Source organism: Alosa pseudoharengus, unplaced genomic scaffold (genome assembly GCF_046254945.1).
Source record: "Alosa pseudoharengus isolate Yale_2024_CS ecotype anadromous, Long Island Sound unplaced genomic scaffold, YU_APseudo_1.1 YU_APseudo_1.1_scf_7, whole genome shotgun sequence".
Classification (NCBI taxonomy): domain Eukaryota; kingdom Metazoa; phylum Chordata; class Actinopteri; order Clupeiformes; family Clupeidae; genus Alosa; species Alosa pseudoharengus.
In genome coordinates this window covers 34,983,747-35,002,310 of record NW_027468859.1, presented here as the reverse complement: position 1 = coordinate 35,002,310, position 18,564 = coordinate 34,983,747, and the positions used below count along the sequence as shown (strand labels likewise).

Below are 18,564 nucleotides of genomic sequence, written 5' to 3'. Positions count from 1 at the left end.
CAGTTGGACTAAGCCTACTCTCCCCCAAGGATATGTAGGCATAGCCCATTTTCTTAAAAGATATAGTCTACGTTCAGTGAAGTTTCTTTTTTACTTGCATTATTGTCAGGGTTATAACCTGATGAAATATAAAAGGGGGAAAAAACAATCAAGATATCTGGGAATGTTCATATTATGTAACCATAGCTATCAGTGTTGCAAGGACATCCAACCTCCACTCTCACCTGTTTAATCATGTAGTTTTGTATGTAGACATCATATGCAATTTAATTAATATTTTCAATATTTTTGTCCCCACATACTAAGAATCAGAACATAAAATTAATGAAACAAAAGCACATTCAGGTATGAGAATTATTTATTGTAAAAATGTCAAAACATGACATACATAACTTGGTGTCCAGTAAAGAGGGGAAAGTCTGATTGGAAAGGGGTTAAGTTCACACACAAAAAAAAAAAAACATTTGCATCAAACCAACAATTTGATTGCAACAGGTACACAAACAATTGGCCCTTGTACACAGGAATTTAAGTGTTGCTAAATAGCTTATACACCATTACCCAGGTTACATCACATTTAAACCCTTCTATATGCAAGCAAAGCAGCCCCAAACCCTTACTTGTAAACATGAAGGAAATAATGATATGGTTAAGTTAAGTTAAGTGTGCTCATCACAATCTAGTGTTAGTAGAACAAAGGGGGGCTGTTTAAGTTGGAGACGGGGCTGGTGCAAATACGCTTCAGGCAAACAAGTTATACAGGAGGCCCACTCTGAGGGATTGTTAAACTAATGCAAATGATGATCATACATATAGCTTGGGTTTGAGAACTGAATATAGAAACTTGCATTCAACAAATTCAAACTGTAAAAAAACTTTTCAAAAGACAAATAAAGCACTCAAATCATGTGATTAAGACAAACCATAATGATGTGTGTGTATAAATATATATTGAAAGCGGGAAAATGTCCATATAATTTAAAGAAAATCAAGAATTAGGCACACAAACCAACCATGACCCTAAGCCAAATGTACAACAAACAACACAAATTTAATATCCCTCAGGTCAACCATATAGTATGGAAATGGTGGAGAATTTACAAATATCCAACGTACGAAATATTAAACTTCATTACAAGGCCAACAAATAAAAAGGGGAAAAATACTACAAAAGAAAGACCAACAGACCTTTAACCAAGTTAACACTGAAAAGGTAATACTTGTAGCTTATTATCTTACTATATATATATTTTAATCCTTCCATATATATGTAAAACTTTAAAGAATAATTAATTAAAACATGGATTAAAACAAACTGGATTGACACAACCACACACATATTTTGAGACTTGTTTTTGTGATGTGTCTGTACTTGTATATTTAATGTTCATTGTGAACATGCTATTCAAGTGCAGGTATAAAATAAAATGGCTTGTTATAAATTAAAAAAACAATAAAACTGTTAAAAACATAGTTGACTTTACCCTGTAGTTCCTTTAGATCATTGGCTGATTTCATGATAGTCCATTCTGTAGAACCTCCCAAAGTAAGAAAAATCTAATGAAGGAATTCAAGGAAGTCATAGTCCAACAATCCACAGGGTTGCGACTGTTTATGCTTTGTGTGATATTTCTTTTTTACAATATCACACTTACACGAACACGCGCACACACACACACACACACACACACGCATTTCATACATACCAGCAACTGATCAGAGGACTGGAACTTGGCACCTGCAGGGCACATTTCTTTTTTAATATTGCACTGGTTCCAGAGGACAGCGTGAGCACTTTGAGGCCCCAGCCTGACGGGAGTGCGGGACAGGAGGTCAGTTCAGAAGCATTTCCTGAAGACGATCTGGGGGCCAAACTCCTCGTACTCATCCTGGCTGATCCAGGCCGAGCTGAAAGCAGGTAGGTTAGCGAGCACTGCCCCTCCGCTCCACACTGAGAAGTCCCGGTCCTTCGGGCTCGTCACCCGCACACACTCAGCCAGGTCAGGCGGCACCATGTTCTTGAGCTCGTCCTGAAGTCGTTCAGGTAGGCCTGCCAGCAGGGTATTGCCACCTTTCCAAGAACATAGAAGGAAGGAGGACGCAGGGAAAGATTATAGCTGCAGTTTGACCTCTTGGCAAAAAATGTAAAAACATTTACTTTTAAATATAGCAAAGCACTTCTGGATTTCAAAGGAAAACTCAAAACAAAATGTAGTCAAGTACCTGACAGAACAATGTTTCCCACAAAGCTCCTTCGTAGGTCAATATCAGAATGGATTATGGACTTAAAGATACTTTCATGCATCCCATACTGGTCACGCCCAATTAACTCAGGCTTGAAAAGGATCTCCGGAGCTCTGCAACAAAAGAAAAACTTTAATGCTATTTACACAAACAGACTTACAAAATCTGTGCTTAATTACTACTAAACCTCCATAAGCCTACTTTTGGAAAGACAAAAAAGACCTGAAGAACTTCTAGTTTTGTTGAAAGTCAAAGACCACATTAATCAGCTCTGGAAACACATTTATTCGGCAAGTCATGACCTCAGAAATGGCTCCATTCCATTGGCATCTACCTACAGTCTTTAAACTTTTCCCACCACCAATCATAGTCCCAACTAGCATAATGCACAGCTTCATTCAGATGATCATAACTGCACAGCTTATTTCAAGGTGAATACAAGAACATATTGTACAGAATCAGCATGGAGCTACATCATTGCACTAATTAGTTACTGTCCATTTGCACTACACAATTCAAAAGGTCACAGTTGAACCGAACGACATGGACATGATGGTGTCGGAGAACTCTACCTGAATCTCTCTGTGGTCAGGCACACAACCTGGCCGTCTGGCAGAGTATAATATGCCGGAGAGCTAGAGGCACCTCCGTGTGCCAGTTCTGCCGAATAGTTTAGAGAGACGCAACAGTGCCTCTCCTTCATGTCCCGCACAATCTCCTGCTCTGCAGATGTGCACATGGATACACCCTGCTCCTGCAACAACTGGCACACACACACGCGCACACACACACACACACACAAACGCGCAATCTGAAAATACAATTACATATAAAGTATGCATAGTGCTTCACATTCATTTCAATTGGGACCATTAAATGAGCTACGGTAAAAATGAGATTAAATGGTTCTAATCCACGTGCTGATAATCCTTCTCCTAGCAGGCGCCCCCTCTACCTTCTTAAGGTGCAGTGTGACATCCATGCCAGCCAGCGTAAAGCGCTGAACAGCATGAGGAAGGCAGTAGCCCTCAAACACCGGCACACTGTGGCTCACCCCGTCCCCAGAGTCGAACACCACCCCTGCAGGAAATACAAAGAGAAAGAGAGACTTTATTGATCCCCAGGGGAAATTCCAGGTCTCAGTAGCATACACACAACACACACACACACACACACACACACACACACACTCACTAACAGCAGAAAAGTAATTAAAAGTATATAATATAAATAAGCACACAACTAAGCAATAAGGACAGTAGAAGATAAAGAATATACTCAAATACAAAATTATAATACAAAATACAAATTCTAAATAACACTTAATCTAAATCAATTCTAAAAAAACAGTATCCACATAATGGGTAATTAATCAATCAATTAATCAATGCAGTAGGGCTGGTACCGGGGCGGGGGTAGCGCAGCGGCTAAGGAGCTGGGCTAGCATGCAGTAGGGCTGGTACCGGGGCGGTGGTAGCGTAGCGGCTAAGGAGCTGGGCTAGCATGCAGTAGGGCTGGTACCGGGGCGGTGGTAGCGTAGCGGCTAAGGAGCTGGGCTAGCTAGCATGCAGTAGGGCTGGTACCGGGGCGGGGGTAGTGCAGCGGCTAAGGAGCTGGGCTAGCATGCAGTAGGGCTGGTACCGGGGCGGTGGTAGCGTAGCGGCTAAGGAGCTGGGCTAGCTAGCATGCAGTAGGGCTGGTACCGGGGCGGGGGTAGCGCAGCGGCTAAGGAGCTGGGCTAGCATGCAGTAGGGCTGGTACCGGGGCGGTGGTAGCGTAGCGGCTAAGGAGCTGGGCTAGCTAGCATGCAGTAGGGCTGGTACCGGGGCGGTGGTAGCGTAGCGGCTAAGGAGCTGGGCTAGCTAGCATGCAGTAGGGCTGGTACCGGGGCGGTGGTAGCGTAGCGGCTAAGGAACTGGGCTAGCATGCAGTAGGGCTGGTACCAGGGCAGTGGTAGCGTAGCGGCTAAGGAGCTGGGCTAGCATGCAGTAGGGCTGGTACCGGGGCGGGGGTAGCATAGCGGCTAAGGAGCTGGGCTAGCATGCAGTAGGGCTGGTACATGTAGTAGGGCTGGTACCGGGGCGGTGGTAGCGTAGCGGCTAAGGAGCTGGGCTAGCATGCAGTAGGGCTGGTACCGGGGCGGGGGTAGCATAGCGGCTAAGGAGCTGGGCTAGCATGCAGTAGGGCTGGTACATGTAGTAGGGCTGGTACCGGGGCGGTGGTAGCGTAGCGGCTAAGGAGCTGGGCTAGCATGCAGTAGGGCTGGTACCGGGGCGGGGGTAGCATAGCGGCTAAGGAGCTGGGCTAGCATGCAGTAGGGCTGGTACCGGGGCGGTGGCAGCGCAGCGGCTAAGGAGCTGGGCTAGCATGCAGTAGGGCTGGTACATGCAGTAGGGCTGGTACCGGGGCGGTGGTAGCGTAGCGGCTAAGGAGCTGGGCTAGCATGCAGTAGGGCTGGTACCGGGGCGGGGGTAGCATAGCGGCTAAGGAGCTGGGCTAGCATGCAGTAGGGCTGGTACCGGGGCGGTGGCAGCGCAGCGGCTAAAGAGCTGGGCTAGTATGCAGTAGGGCTGGTACATGCAGTAGGGCTGGTACCGGGGCGGTGGTAGCGTAGCGGCTAAGGAGCTGGGCTAGCATGCAGTAGGGCTGTGGAGAATGACCCTTGACATATTTAAGTGGCTTTGGATAAAAGTGTCTGCTAAATGAATACATGCAAATGATTTAAAAGCAACCCAGATGTTGGTCTTGGCGATACTAGACTAGACAGGACTGCCATTCTGCACCTGGCCTCTCCTGGTGGTCACCTGGCTGTGCTCACCTGTGGTGCGTCCAGCGGCATACAGCGCCAGCACTGCCTGCATGGCCACATAGGAGAGCGGAACGCCGAAGGCCTCGAACATGAGCTCCACCATCCGCTGTCTGTTCTCTTTAGGGTTCAGTGGCGCTTCCGTCAGCATCACTGGATGGTCCTCAGGCTCCACACCCAGCTGCTGGAATGTGTGGCTCCAGATCTGCTCGAGAACAAACCACCTCAACGTCACTGGCACAGCGAATCTACCGCACTGCATGTTACAAAATGCATAAAGGGCGATTGCTGCAGTCGATGGAGTAATGTGGATTAAACTGATTACGTGCGCAGAGATTAAGACCGAGAACCATACACTAATGGCACACAGTGTCACTCAGATATTAAAGAATGGCACCAGTGGTGAGATCAAGGACTTCCTGTAATCACAAATATAGACAATGTAGACCAATATATGCCTTTACTGTGTTGTGAATTTATTTGAAACAAAAGCAAATTCAAAAAAAAATAAAAAATCAAACAAAATCAGTATAAACGGGCTTGCCAATTTCTCTCCCTATTTATTCAGGTTACAAAAGGGACACAAAGATCAAAGCAGATAGACAATGGAAACAATACCCACCATTTCCATATCATCCCAGTTGCGGATAATGCCATTCTTCATGGGATACCTTAGCGCCAAGACTCCCCTCATGTGTTGGGCGTCATGGCCGATGTAGGTTTCCCTCTCAAAATGACCATTCATGACCTCCTGTGGACAAGGGAACCATCATGTAGATCAAAACACTTCATACATACAAAAATATTCAGCACTTTCATGGCCTTCACTTCATCAGATAAGACCATAGTGTTGGATTTGAACCAAATATTTGCCCACATACTGGGCAGTGCTTGTTGAACGCTTCACACTGTTAAGAAGGTCAGTATAACATGTACTGTAATCAATTTGGTCACCTCATACTTGGGGACTCCAATGACTGTTGGAAATATGGTGGTAGGCAGACTCTGGTCCGCAAAGCCAGCTTTCATCAAACCAGATCCAGTGTCCAGGACTATTGGAGTTTTAAAAAGAGACATCTGCCAGATGGATGAGCAAATAACATACTTTCAGATTGTGCAAACAAGGCAAGTTTAATTGGTGTCTGGTTTGGTATGGGTTTGTGTGAAAGGATAATGTCAAAGATGGAGCAAAATAATAGAGCAAAATTGAGCCCTCTTTCACACACACACACACACACATACCTCTATTGCGTGTATGTCGATCAGTTGACCGACAGGAGATGAGCTGATGGGACATACAGAAAGACTGTAGCTCTGGAAGCCATTAGAACCTCTATCATCATTTGGGACATCTACCAGATCACATGAGGGCTTCGCATCCTCTATATGTTGAGAACTGGGCTCAGGGACATTGCCCACATCCTCTATATGTTCAGAACTAGGCTCAGGGACATTGCCCACATCCTCTATATGTTCAGAACTAGGCTCAGGGACATTGCCCACATCCTCTATATGTTCAGTGGAATGGCCTTCCAGATCCAACACAAGTGCATTTAAAGGATTAACTTGCACTTCTCTGTAGGATGATTCAGTGTTGCTACATGATTTGGTTATTTGATCCTCACTGGTGGGGTTGTTGTTATTGTTGTTACTGCTGTGTTTCATTACATCTGGATGAATCAGATGGTTGGTAGACAGCTGGCAGGTTCGTGCTTTTGGCTGTGGAGGGGTTGTGGTTAATGTTGGTTCTGAGGGAAGAGAGCTTGGGTCTTCCTCATAGGTGTTCGCATTGATTTGCTCTTCAGATTTACTGAGATCTGAACTAGTAACACACAATGTTTTTCTTGGTTTTGGCACAGGAGCCCTTTCTGTTGGAACACAAGGCTCAAACGCACCAAGATCAGGTGGTGAATCGGGAACCAAAAAAACCTCGGACTCGCCTCCCTCTACCTCATCTACAACATTTTCTCTTGAATCCCCAAGTTCAGAATATTTTCCTACTGCTGTGGAATCCCTAAATTCAGAATCTTCACCTACTACTGTGAAATCACTAAGTCCAGAATCTTTCCCTTCTACTGTGGAATCCCTAAATTCAGAATCTTCTACTACAGTGAAATCACTAAGTTTAGAATCATGTCCTTTCACAGACTCTCCACTACTGTCCCCTTCCAGATGTGGCTCTCCTCCAGGTACATCTGCAAGAGATTCAGGTGCACTTCCATCAGCATGCTCAAAACAGTTGGAAGAGTCAACAATATTTCCTTCAGAGAGCTTAGTCTCGTCCACTTCCACTGCATCCGCTCTATTCTCACGTGCCTCCAGAGGGTCATTTGGAAAACTGTTCTGTGGATGGCTCTGGGCAGAGATCAGTGACTCCTTGGAATTCAAACCATCCACCACCACAACAGGTCCTGTCAGTTTCTCCAGATTAGGGCCATTGGAGTTCGATTTCGTTTTTTCACAGAGCACATCATCCAAGTTGTCCTGTTTAGAGGCTCTCTCCATGACTGAGCACGTCACCACTCGCCTGGTCCTGCTGAGACGTTTCTTCACCTTGTGTTTGTCCTTTTCCATTTCCCTGTGAAGACTTTGCTCCATTCTCTCAACTTCCCTTCTCTCCTTCTCCAGCTCTTTCAGGAACCTTTCTCTGTCCGTGCTGGATCTATGTGCCTGAACACCATCTTCTGGGTTTTCCGCTTGGAGCACTACAACTTCCTTTTCATGCCTCCTTAGCTCATGGATCTTTATGTGCTCCTCCAAAATGCGCTCCTCAAGGTCCTGGAGACCCTGAAGTTCTTGGTGGAGAACGTTCCGACTACTCTCGGCACCTTCCAGGTCAGAATCAATCAGCCTCTGGCCGTCATCTAACTGCAAGGGGAGCGCCCTCATTTCACTTTCTGATCCATGCGGTGACTGATCTTGTTCAAAGGGCAAAGCAGCGAGGTCATTATCCAAACCAATGACCCCAGATTCTGCCAATTCACAAGATGACATCTGGGAAGAGAGAATGTTCATATTGGGATACAAATAGGAAAGGAACTTGATTAATCCATAACAAGTATAGTTTCTAAGTATAATTCAGGTCATTTTGTTCCCCATAAAAAAAGATTATTGGCAGACCCATACTGTGAGGTAAAGAGGTCCCTTGCAAATTAAAACTGGGGTAAACCCATAAACAAACACACATGGTAGGAACAGAGGCCCAATTGTCTATGTTACGCTCCTTAATGAGTGATTTTTGATAGATTTAAGCCATCTCGTCACGCATGACCTACCACACTGAACTGCTCTTCACTGTCCCACAATGCCCACTGTTTGTGTGAACCCTCAGTCTTCACTAGAACATCCAACACTTCCTCCTGTGCCAAAACATTCTCTTCCTCCTGTTCCAAACACCGCAAAATGTCAATATCAACTAAAACAACTGGTCCACAGTTTGATAACTAGGGTGGATATAAAGCCTGACATTTGGTAAAACGCCACTATTTGAATACTAAATGACATTTACAACCCTTTATGTCCAATCTGAGAAATACTAAAAAGGAAGAACACACAACCTCTAATATTCCTGCAGCACGGTCGAGGATCTCTTCTACTTCTTGTAATCCTTCCTGCTCCCTTAAAGCCCAGTCATTCAGGGAGTCTTCAGACAGGGAGTTTGATGAGCTGCAAATAGTACAAGATTATGTTTTCATAGCATTCAAGGACTATATGTATGGCCACAAACCAAGACTGGCTAAGTTTGTTAGTTAGGTTAAGTAGCAATAATGTGTAGGTCACAATCATTTAAATAGAATTTTGGACGTTGAAGGCAGCATGAAGGATACATCTGCGCTGCCTTCAAAATTTGGCAAAACAAAGCAGTCTTATTAGGCAGAATTTTATTGAAATATTTCATTCGCAGATGTCTCGATGCCACTGAATGCCATCTTAGAAAGCAGTATTTTCTGCATTTCGGACACAGTCAATGTCATTAATTTTAAACAGACTATATGCAAATGTCTTTAGTGTTTCCATTACCCATCACAGTGCTCCTGTCTGAGGTGATGAAAATCATAGGAGTCCCACATCAGCGTGGGGATGCCCTCAGTTGTAAAGCTTGGCTGATCGCTGGGTTCCGTGATGGTGCTTGAGAGGACGCCTCGGACTGGGCTCAACTCCGACGAGTCAAAACTGTCCTGCACAGAGTGCTTCCTGGACGCCGCATCAGTGGGCCGCCGTCCGCTGGTCAGAACCTCTGTTTGTGTAGGCTGGTCTCGTGACCTGCTGGAAGTGTCGCTGTGAAGAGACCGTTCAGAACCGTTGGGGCTTCTCGGGTCCCCGAGACGCGAGTGCCGGTTGGGTGTGATTGTGACTGTGTAGGAGTTCTCCAGATCCTCCACTGGCAGACTAAGCCATGGGTTTTTAGGCGGAGTGGCAGATCGCTTCACCTTAATCTCAAAATTCAGCGAGTCCAGAGTGATCTTGGGAATGATCTGAATGCTTGCGGCTGTTGGGCTGCCTGCCACAACAAACTCATTGTGGGGATCCTCAGAATCAGAAACACTGGAGATGTTCTCCTCGTGGATCTGGGGTTGTGGGGGCTTCAGTCTCAAGTCTGGGGCACCAGGCAATCTCAGCAAACCATCCAGTACCTCTCTCCCCTGCCCTGTCTCCAAGTGGCTGCTTCCAGCTCCGTCAAAGCCCGAGTCAAAGGAACTCAGAGAAGGGGGCTTGCCAGACACAGAGGCACAGACAGCACCTGTGTTTGGTGGGAGCAGTGAAGACTGGTGGTGCACCACTTCTTTCTCGGACTCCCATTTATTTAGCCGGTCTAAAGTTCCAGTATTGGTTGGTGTCGGCTCTGACGGCAAGCCGGATATGAAGGCTGGTTCGGGGGACAAACTGCATGCTCCACCTGGGCTGTCAAGTCTCAAAATCTTATCAGACCCTTTGTTGTCAGTCTGGTCTGTGACTGGAGTGTTCTGGTTCTGGCTCTCTCTGAGAAACTCATACTGCCACTGCAAGGCTAACTGAAGGTCATTCAGTGGCACTGCTCCAGGGGACGACAGCAGTTTCCTCAAGGTCATACATCTGCAATTAGGGATGGAAATAGGAAGGGAGAGGGGACAAGGTTTACCACTTCATTAATTCTCTGGAATGTCAATCTCAATTCAGATCAGCTTTTCAACTTCTGTGTAGCATGGATTAGTTTGCTTTCCTACTACTGCTGCTGCTACTTTTACTTCATTTAAATGAAAATTACATTTGTGAGGCAGAATCACCCTTCAAATGCTTTTTTCAGAAACGACTAGCAATCAATGTTTTCTTAAATATCTCATGTGATCTTGGTCTAAACAAAGTGGCTGTCGGAAAGTGTCAACCACCAAAAAAGTAATTTTCCATAACCATCTGCTCAAAAAAAAAATAATCCAGCACTAAAACCTTTCCAAAAGCCTAATAACAAAAAACAAACAAAAACATACCGATGTGACAGCTGCTTCCCTTCCCAACATTGCTGTAATGTTGTTACAGGAATAACATTAGCCAGATGTGCTAGCTGAACCAACTCTGCCATTTCTGGGGAGGGGTTCTTCCTGAGAAACTCATAGACCGCTCGTCTCCACACCGGCACCCCACCAACAGGCTCATGAGTACGAGTACGGCGTAGTGAAGAGAAGCCCTCACAGTTCCCACCCCACAGAAAGTCCTGAAGGAAGTTCTCACTGAGGACAAGATCGTACCAGGACTTGGCCTGTTGAAAAACACAAAAAACAAACTTGAGCTTATTCAGCAAGTTTGAATAATGACACACAAACATTCACCCATATTCACTAAATAGACAACCTATACAGTGTATCCCATACATTGATTTATTTGTGGCGGCCCACCACAATATCAACATTGACCACCACACAATGATTTTCCTGGTTGTACTAAATTGTGCTTAAATCTGGTTAGAATCATAACCGCGCTGCACTAATTTGTTAAAAAAAACTGTTGCATTTTGAGTTAATTCTGCAAACCTACCACCACAAATAGAATTCAATTCTGTGGGAAACACTGCTATACCTAACTCTGGGGTGACTGAATAGGCCAATTTCCCTAAAATGTTGGCATGTTCCTTTAAGACAACTTTTACCTTATCATAGTAGTGGTAGAAGTCAGAGACCAGTCGGAGTGTTTGGTAGGGGAGTTGCACTGTGGAGTAAAATCGCTCCTTCAGGATCTCCAGTTCATCCACCCACGGCTCCCTCACCAGCACCTCCCCATGGGCCAGCATCTCTGGCAGCGTGTGGATTACGCCTTCAGCACGACGGACTAAAGCCTGAGCAAAGAATGATTGCTGCAAATTACTGAATGGAAAAAGCTGGGCATCTTCATAAAACAAGCTCTACTGGATGTTCCTAAGTCTTCCTGGACTTCTGTGTCAAACTCACCATGGCAGGAGTGTATATACACGTTTCAAAATCCAGCTTCAGTGAGTCTGCCCAGCTGGCATCTTTGGCAATTTCAATTCGGTATGGCTGAAGTTTCTCTTTTCGCAAGGCCCCCATCTGTTCCGTTATCTAAGAGTAGCACGTGGAAATTAACACCAGGCACTAAAACTGACAGAGGAACTCCTCCAGTATAGGTGCAGATGTTACAGCTCAGCCATTGCTGAAATATTTCATTATATAAATAAACCAAACTACAAAAGTAGTTCAAGACGCCACATATAGAGATAACTTGGCAAAAAGTATATCTATTCTGAAAATTTAAAAACAATAAAATAAACATAGCGTAATTTTTTTGCATTTAAAACTTTAAAAACAATAAAATAAACATAGCGTAATTTTTTTGCATTTAAAACTGACAACTGACGTAATTTTTTTGCATTTAAAACTGACAACAAAAGACACTAAAAATAACTACAGGCCAAGCCGGCTTCTTTCAGCCCTTTGTCTTACCTGTTGCGCTTCTCTCTGTAGCTGGAGCACTCTCAGCTGGAGGTGGGCCTTGGAAAAAGCCTGTTGCCAAAGCAACTCCACCTTCTCCACAGCAGCGGTTATTCTAGCAGTCAGAAGCAGAGTAAATGGTAAATCTTAAGAATCACTGCTCATTCATCGACACATTTATATTATTTGTCAAGTCCATTTCAATAGTCCTCCAATTGCCAGAGGTGAGGTCCTTTATTTATTGCTGAATTTCATCCCTCACAGCAGAGTTTAATGGTGTAAAGACATGTTTGACCAGTCTGTAACCATTCAGGTATGATCATGGGCCTGTTCATTCCGTCTCAACCAGAAAAGCAGAATCCAAAATCCAAAACAAGGCTAATAAAAACAGGTTGTACCAGTAGGGAGGGCAGCTATAATTTCCTTCATGAGTAATACTCAGTGGAAAAGAATGAACAAGTCAGCAATGCACAAACAATGGCCTGCTTACCTGCTGTAATTGAGTAGCATGTCATATGCTGTGTGTGTAAAGATGGCAGTTCCAGCCATCGCCTGATAGCATGGGTCATTCTCAGGGTAACGCAGTTTCTCCACCACACATTCGCAATGCCTCAGTAGCTCATCTAAGCCAAGGTCACTGGCATAGTAAGAGAAACAGGAGAAATCATTGCATTAAAAAACACTTCCAAGGCAATATTGTTGACTATTAGGACACAAAGAGGTACAGAGCCTGGACACAAAGAAACATACACACACACACAAATGAACATCACAGGGACATGGCATACTGAATTTCACAGCCTTCACTTCTGTTTGTTCATCCCTTAACCAAGAAAAACAAATAAAAAATATCTGAATAATTACCGCCGCAGCTGCTGAAATCTGGCTTCATTAACTGAACAAAACTCATTTAGTTCATCCAATCCTGATGGTACCGGCTGCTGAGAGATGGTCTGTAGGGTTGCTATGCATGAAGGTAATTTCTGAACCACCAACAAGAACTCCTTGACGAAGACATCAATCTCCTGTGTGACAGAAAAAGAAAAAGACACATGTTTTTGTATATTCCCCTATTATAGAGGGCACTCAAGGCAACACTAAGCTTTAACCATCTCCATCCACTTCTGCCAGCTTTAAAAACGAGGGACACACTTGCAAATGATTAATATGAGGACAGAATTCATTCAGGGACAGACTTGTAAAAGAATCTGACAAAATTCAGGGACAGACTTGTGAAATATGAGTATGAATTTAATACTAAAAAATACGCTAAATAAACTAAACACATTCCTTCAAAACAATCCACTTCAAAAAGGGGTACAAAGTTAGAAAAGCATCATAAGAAAGAAATTGTAGAGTAACAGTCAGGCAAATACATGCTATGGTTACAATGGTGAATGTAATAATTAAAAGGGAATAAAATGCACACCTCTTCCATCTTTAGTGATTTCACATGTTCTAGGATGAGCAACTATATAAAAAAGAAAAATCTTATACTACATAATTTAAACGGTCGCACAACAGGGCCACTTCGAGAACGGCATGTTCAGCTGCATCAATAATCCTTGGACTAAAATGCACCCACTACTACATACACATTCTGCATACAACAAATAAAACAAAAACATCGGTCAACATCAGCCAACTGCATGTTGTTCATCAAGCCAAAGGCGTTAGGAAAATATCTGCTGTAAACACTGCTGTTTCAAAAGCGCAGCTGAAGATAACCGAATGGTGTGTACGTGTGTGCATGGGGGGTATTCATTTGCTAATGAGGTCAGGTGACTAGGTTGCGCAATTGCGCAAGTTTCTCCAAGGTAACCAACAATACCCTTTGACTACATCATAGCTGCTCATTACAGCTTGGAGGAAGGAACAAATGCCTCGTCAGATGACTCATTTGAAAAAAATGAAATAAAAAAATCACTACAGGCTTGTCATCTCCATTAGATTCAACTGATAATCCTCAAAAGAACCACACACAGACAAATCACTTCCATCACATAGACCAAGACTACCATGCATTTTAAAAGGGGACAGCTGCTACGTGACATCCAATCACTCTGTTATTAAATAGAAACGGACAATGCTGCCATGCGTTAAGCCTATTAACAAGGTTATGATGGATCATGAGACCACCACTCATGATCTCCCTCATCTAGGCTGTGCATGTGCTCTGAGAGAGAGAGAGAGAACATCCCACACACTTGCTGTCATGGCCAAGCATGCCCTCAGACATACAAGTACAGAACTTCAGAGGCACACACACAAAGAAAAATGCCCAAACATGGTTTTAAATGGGGGAAGGGGGTAACAATGGGCTGGGAGACATTGATCATGATATACCGGTAACCTATCTCAAGGAGTAATTATAAAGAATTACCTTAATAAAGGTCACCCAGCTCCCGTGACTGTAGATAAGGTATCCTCCTAAAGATGGAGTTAACTGGCTTCGGTCAATGTAGTTATAAAGTTCAAAGACTTCTTTGATGAAAATCCGCTGTTGGACCAAAAAAAAAAAAAACAATGGCCTCTTAACAATTATGTTTTAAAAATTTGGAAACAATGTACAAAACATGCAGTCTTCTCACTGTACCTTGAAAGGCGCAGAAATGTATCGCTTTGAATTGCCTGGTACAAGGACTTTCAGCAACAGCTTGAGGACGTCTTTCTTTTTTGGTTGGACAACATACAAGGTGTGAATTGTCCTCTTGTGAAGCTAATCAGAGGGAAGGGTGAATCAACAAAATTGATTTCCCAGGCACAAAGCAGAGAATTCACTTCTTTTTTTTTTACTATTCCCCACACAGAAAACACACAACGAATGTCAGAATCTTAATGCCAATATGACATTTAAAAGAAAAAGTTTACTGTAGATAACACAGTCCAACTTCTATTATTAGATAACTACAAGCATGTGATCAGCTCGGTGCATGTGACTGATCCCCTATCAGACTTCTCAACAACTCTTATGATTTTTGTAAGGGATGATTTCAATAACTTTGGTGCACATAAAACAGGAAGTGACGCACTTTACATTCTAGCCTCAAGAAACAAACACTAAACAAGAGAAACCCTTTGAAACTGGAAAACTAAGTTATATAATTGGATTAAGAGCAGCAAGAATAGAGGAGACTGTATGCAAGGCAAAAGAAAGCCGTGTCTACAAGGCAAGCCTTGGCCTTTTAAGACGCCTGAGAAAACTTCAGTGCAGAAGCCTGTGTCAGACATCAATACATCACTTTTCTCTTTATTCTTTTCCCTGCCTTGGGGGAAGGCTTCAATTATCCACAAAACACAAGTGTTAGTCATACAAAGATTATGGTCCTCACTAATCGATGGCACTGATCTTAGGTTGGCTGAAAATACTCCATGGCTTGCAGATCATGCAAACACCACAATCCTGACTAGATAGTATGTTCAAGTAGATGCAAGTAGACTCAGAATAACATTTAGACACAAAACCCGCAGGCAAAGACAAACTGTGGTAGGACACATTCTGCCTGAAATGACTGAAGCTGCCACAAGCACTGATAATAAACAGTTAGGCCTACCTCTAGCAGCTGTAAACTTTCAGCAATACATCTTGTGGTGGGGAGTGTAGCTTGCCTTAAGTCAACAACAACAGAGACCAAGCTCTCCTTCTCTTGGCTTTCGCTGTTGAAGGAATAATACAGTTAGAGCCGCATCAAATTAATTTCAGGGTGAAGCTACATGTAGGTCAGCCATCAAGCTGCCATGTGAGCGGAGGCCTCACTGTTTGTAGGCTTGAAGTACATACTTATGCAAACGTAGAAAGTAGCTTATGAAGCCATTAAGGTCTTCCTTGGTGAGATCTGAGAGCTTGTTTTGAGCCTCTGTTGGGAACACAACCAGGGGGCATCCTTGCTGGTCGAATGCACCTGTTAAAAGAAATGGCCAAAGCATTATGCGTTTCAGTAAAATTAGGATATACTAATTCACTTAAAAAGAGAAGAGGTAGAAGATGGACACAGCAGGCCTACAGACAGAGGATATTAAAATGTAGCCTTGTGCTGAAAACAAAGTAACAATTTTACCGGGAAAGATCACTGCTCCCGAGTTCAACACATGATCCGCAGGCAGTGGTATCGAGGAGGAGGACCTCTGGATCGCTGAAAAATATTTAAAATGGAAAAAAGCTCCCTTAAAAAAATAAAAAAAACTTGGCAAAATGGAAAATACCTCAGCTACGCTACCCCCACCCCTTCCTCTCCCCTCATTCCAACTTGAATTTTTGACGACTTCAAGAACAAAACCCACAATTGAATTGACTCTTCCGTGACCCAAAATGTGATGATGCACTTCAAGAACGGACCTCTAAAATATTTAGGGGGACAAACGGTTCACCATGTTACTTAAAGATAACACATATTAGGAAAAACGTAAAAAACTGGCCGGGTCAGAGCAAACAAACTATCCATCTCCCAACACATCCAGGACGCGCTACAAACATGATGCACTTGCCTCCGTTTCTTACCTGTTGCAGGATTACTCATGTCAAGGGGCTTTCTCGCTGCGTCTCATCTACGCTTGAAATGTAATATGAGCGTCGTGATCCACGGGATTGATATGACCAGGCATATCAGAAACTATGGCTACGTTTTTCCTTGCCTATATTATTCGCAAAGCAAGAAAGCGGTTAGCGCAAGACTCGGGACACTGCTTGCTAGTCCCCTAGTTTCCGCCATGTTGCGCCCATTCCGATGAGAATCACACAGCTGAGCGATCCCATTGAGTCAGGGCGGAGAGGCAAATTTATAACTTCACAAACAGAAGGGGCGGGATGTAGGCTATGTTCACATGATGCGTGAGCAAGACTTTTTCTCCGTCAAGTTGTAAGTAACCTGAGACGTCTAGGTGTTATAGCCAAAGTTTAATTCAGAAAGATCTTATTCATTAACTGCCACACGAAAATACATTGATTTCTCAAAACCAAATGGACCATGGCTATCAGACTAAACGAGTCACAATTTCAGTCTCTCTGGTGAAGCAGCATAGCCATAGCCTACACCAAATTAAATTTGACCAAATGGTCTATATCTTCCATTTGTACACCGAGTAGGCCTAATAATGATGTAAAACTCGCTTTGACAGTTATGTGGAAAGCTAATTACTAGGGCTGTCAAAATAACTGATTAATTTGGATTAATTAATTTGAGAAAAAAATAATTGATTAAAAAAAATAGCGCAGATTAATCGATTCCGTATGACCTTTGACCCCGAGCCGTTCTAGTCAGTAACCATTAGACTGTAAAATGAAGGAGAGAGAAGAAAATGTGCTGCCTAGATCATTGATTGGAACATTTACTTTGAAAAAAACGGCCTGATGATGTTAAAATAAAGTGTTGATTAAAATAAAGTCCTCTACAATGTCTGCAGCAAGGAATTTGCATATCACCGGAGTTCATCAACTCTAAAGTTGCACATCAATGCAAAGAAATAGTGTTGACATTGAGGGGAGTGTTAATTATGACCGCCGCTAGCGAAGCGGTCATATAATGATTGTCAAATTTATTTATTTTTTTTCGTTTTTTTTCGTCATCTACTTCCTGAATTTTTGGTCAACGATACCCGGGACACCGAAACACCGGTGCACATGAAATTTGGTGGGTATGTAGCCCCACTAGACTTTTACGGAAAAATTTCGTTTCATCCCTTGGGGCCACTCCCCCCCGTGCTGGCCCCCCCGAACCGCAAAAAAAGCAGTTTTTCCTAAATAACTACCTGAACCGTGGCACTGAGGATAAAGAATCTTTTATGGTATGTTGGTCTCAAGGGCCCACATCAACCTGGCCCATAATCACTCATTTGTGATTTGCACCTCCCCGGTAAAAAAGGAAAATGCAATATCATTCTGCTTTAATCGCCCCTATCTTCAGTTAAGATGTTCAGAACTGCACCAAATTTTATGTGTATGATTGACCTGGCATTCTCTGGGGGTATGCCAAGTTTCGTATATACACATGCACACACACACAGGTACGCACATACTATCGGTATTAGAACGGCCGATACATAATTACAAATTCAGTAGGATTAAAGAAGCCCTATGCAGGTCTGGTTATTCCTTCGCTGTTTCTGGGTTTTCGCCTGATTTGGGCTCGCATTTTTCACGACATAGCTCCCCCTGCAGCTTCGGTAGCAAGTGACTGCTACGCTAAACCCCCACTAGCTAGCGAGCTAGCCATCAATAAACCAAGCTAAACACATAGGGCTCACAATAAAACGGTTGAGCAAACACATTGTTCAAGAGACTATCAAATCACATTACAAAAATGAAGTTCACCCAAGGGTAGGCTACTTACAATTTCAACAGCAAAAAAGCCAAGTTGGAGTCCGTTTTGCAGTCTTCTTAGAAACTACAATTTGACTACATTTTCGAGTATTTCCGCCGAGTTACATCCGGATGTGTTCGGACCGCGACCAGAAAGTTGCATATTCGTTTTTTCCGCGGAGAAGCACTAGGGGGAGACGAAGCACCCACCAAACGACCCAAAAAGTGTTGTAGAACCATCACAATGACTCTCAACCTGCATAATTAAGGTCATTTTTGCTTAAATTGTTGCATAGGGCCTC

General features: G+C 43.6%; 1 protein-coding gene across 1 annotated transcript; it reads right to left on the bottom strand.

The window, feature by feature from the left end:
* Window positions 1-340: 340 nt before the first annotated feature.
* Window positions 341-16,667, bottom strand: LOC143110411 (uncharacterized). Its single transcript, XM_076273301.1, has 23 exons — window positions 16,466-16,667; window positions 16,026-16,100; window positions 15,749-15,869; window positions 15,522-15,624; window positions 14,564-14,686; window positions 14,351-14,467; window positions 12,832-12,992; window positions 12,458-12,604; window positions 11,980-12,082; window positions 11,470-11,598; window positions 11,172-11,357; window positions 10,516-10,784; window positions 9,071-10,123; window positions 8,608-8,716; window positions 8,326-8,433; window positions 6,293-8,044; window positions 6,005-6,127; window positions 5,673-5,801; window positions 5,063-5,255; window positions 3,200-3,324; window positions 2,817-3,007; window positions 2,224-2,357; window positions 341-2,071 (listed from the first exon to the last, which is right to left on the bottom strand). The coding sequence occupies exons 1-23, from the start codon at window positions 16,482-16,484 to the stop codon at window positions 1,839-1,841; spliced, it is 5,703 nt and encodes a 1,900-aa protein (XP_076129416.1). The 5' UTR covers window positions 16,485-16,667; the 3' UTR covers window positions 341-1,838.
* Between the last annotated feature and the right edge of the window lie 1,897 nt (window positions 16,668-18,564).

Excerpts from the sequence above, each read along its gene's own strand:
- LOC143110411 (XM_076273301.1), bottom strand. Across the intron at positions 12,605-12,831 it reads AGATTTCAGCAGCTGCGGCG|TGACCTTGGCTTAGATGAGC; the intron begins GTAATTATTCAG and ends TTACTATGCCAG. Across the intron at positions 5,802-6,004 it reads TTGGAGTCCCCAAGTATGAG|GAGGTCATGAATGGTCATTT; the intron begins GTGACCAAATTG and ends CCTTGTCCACAG.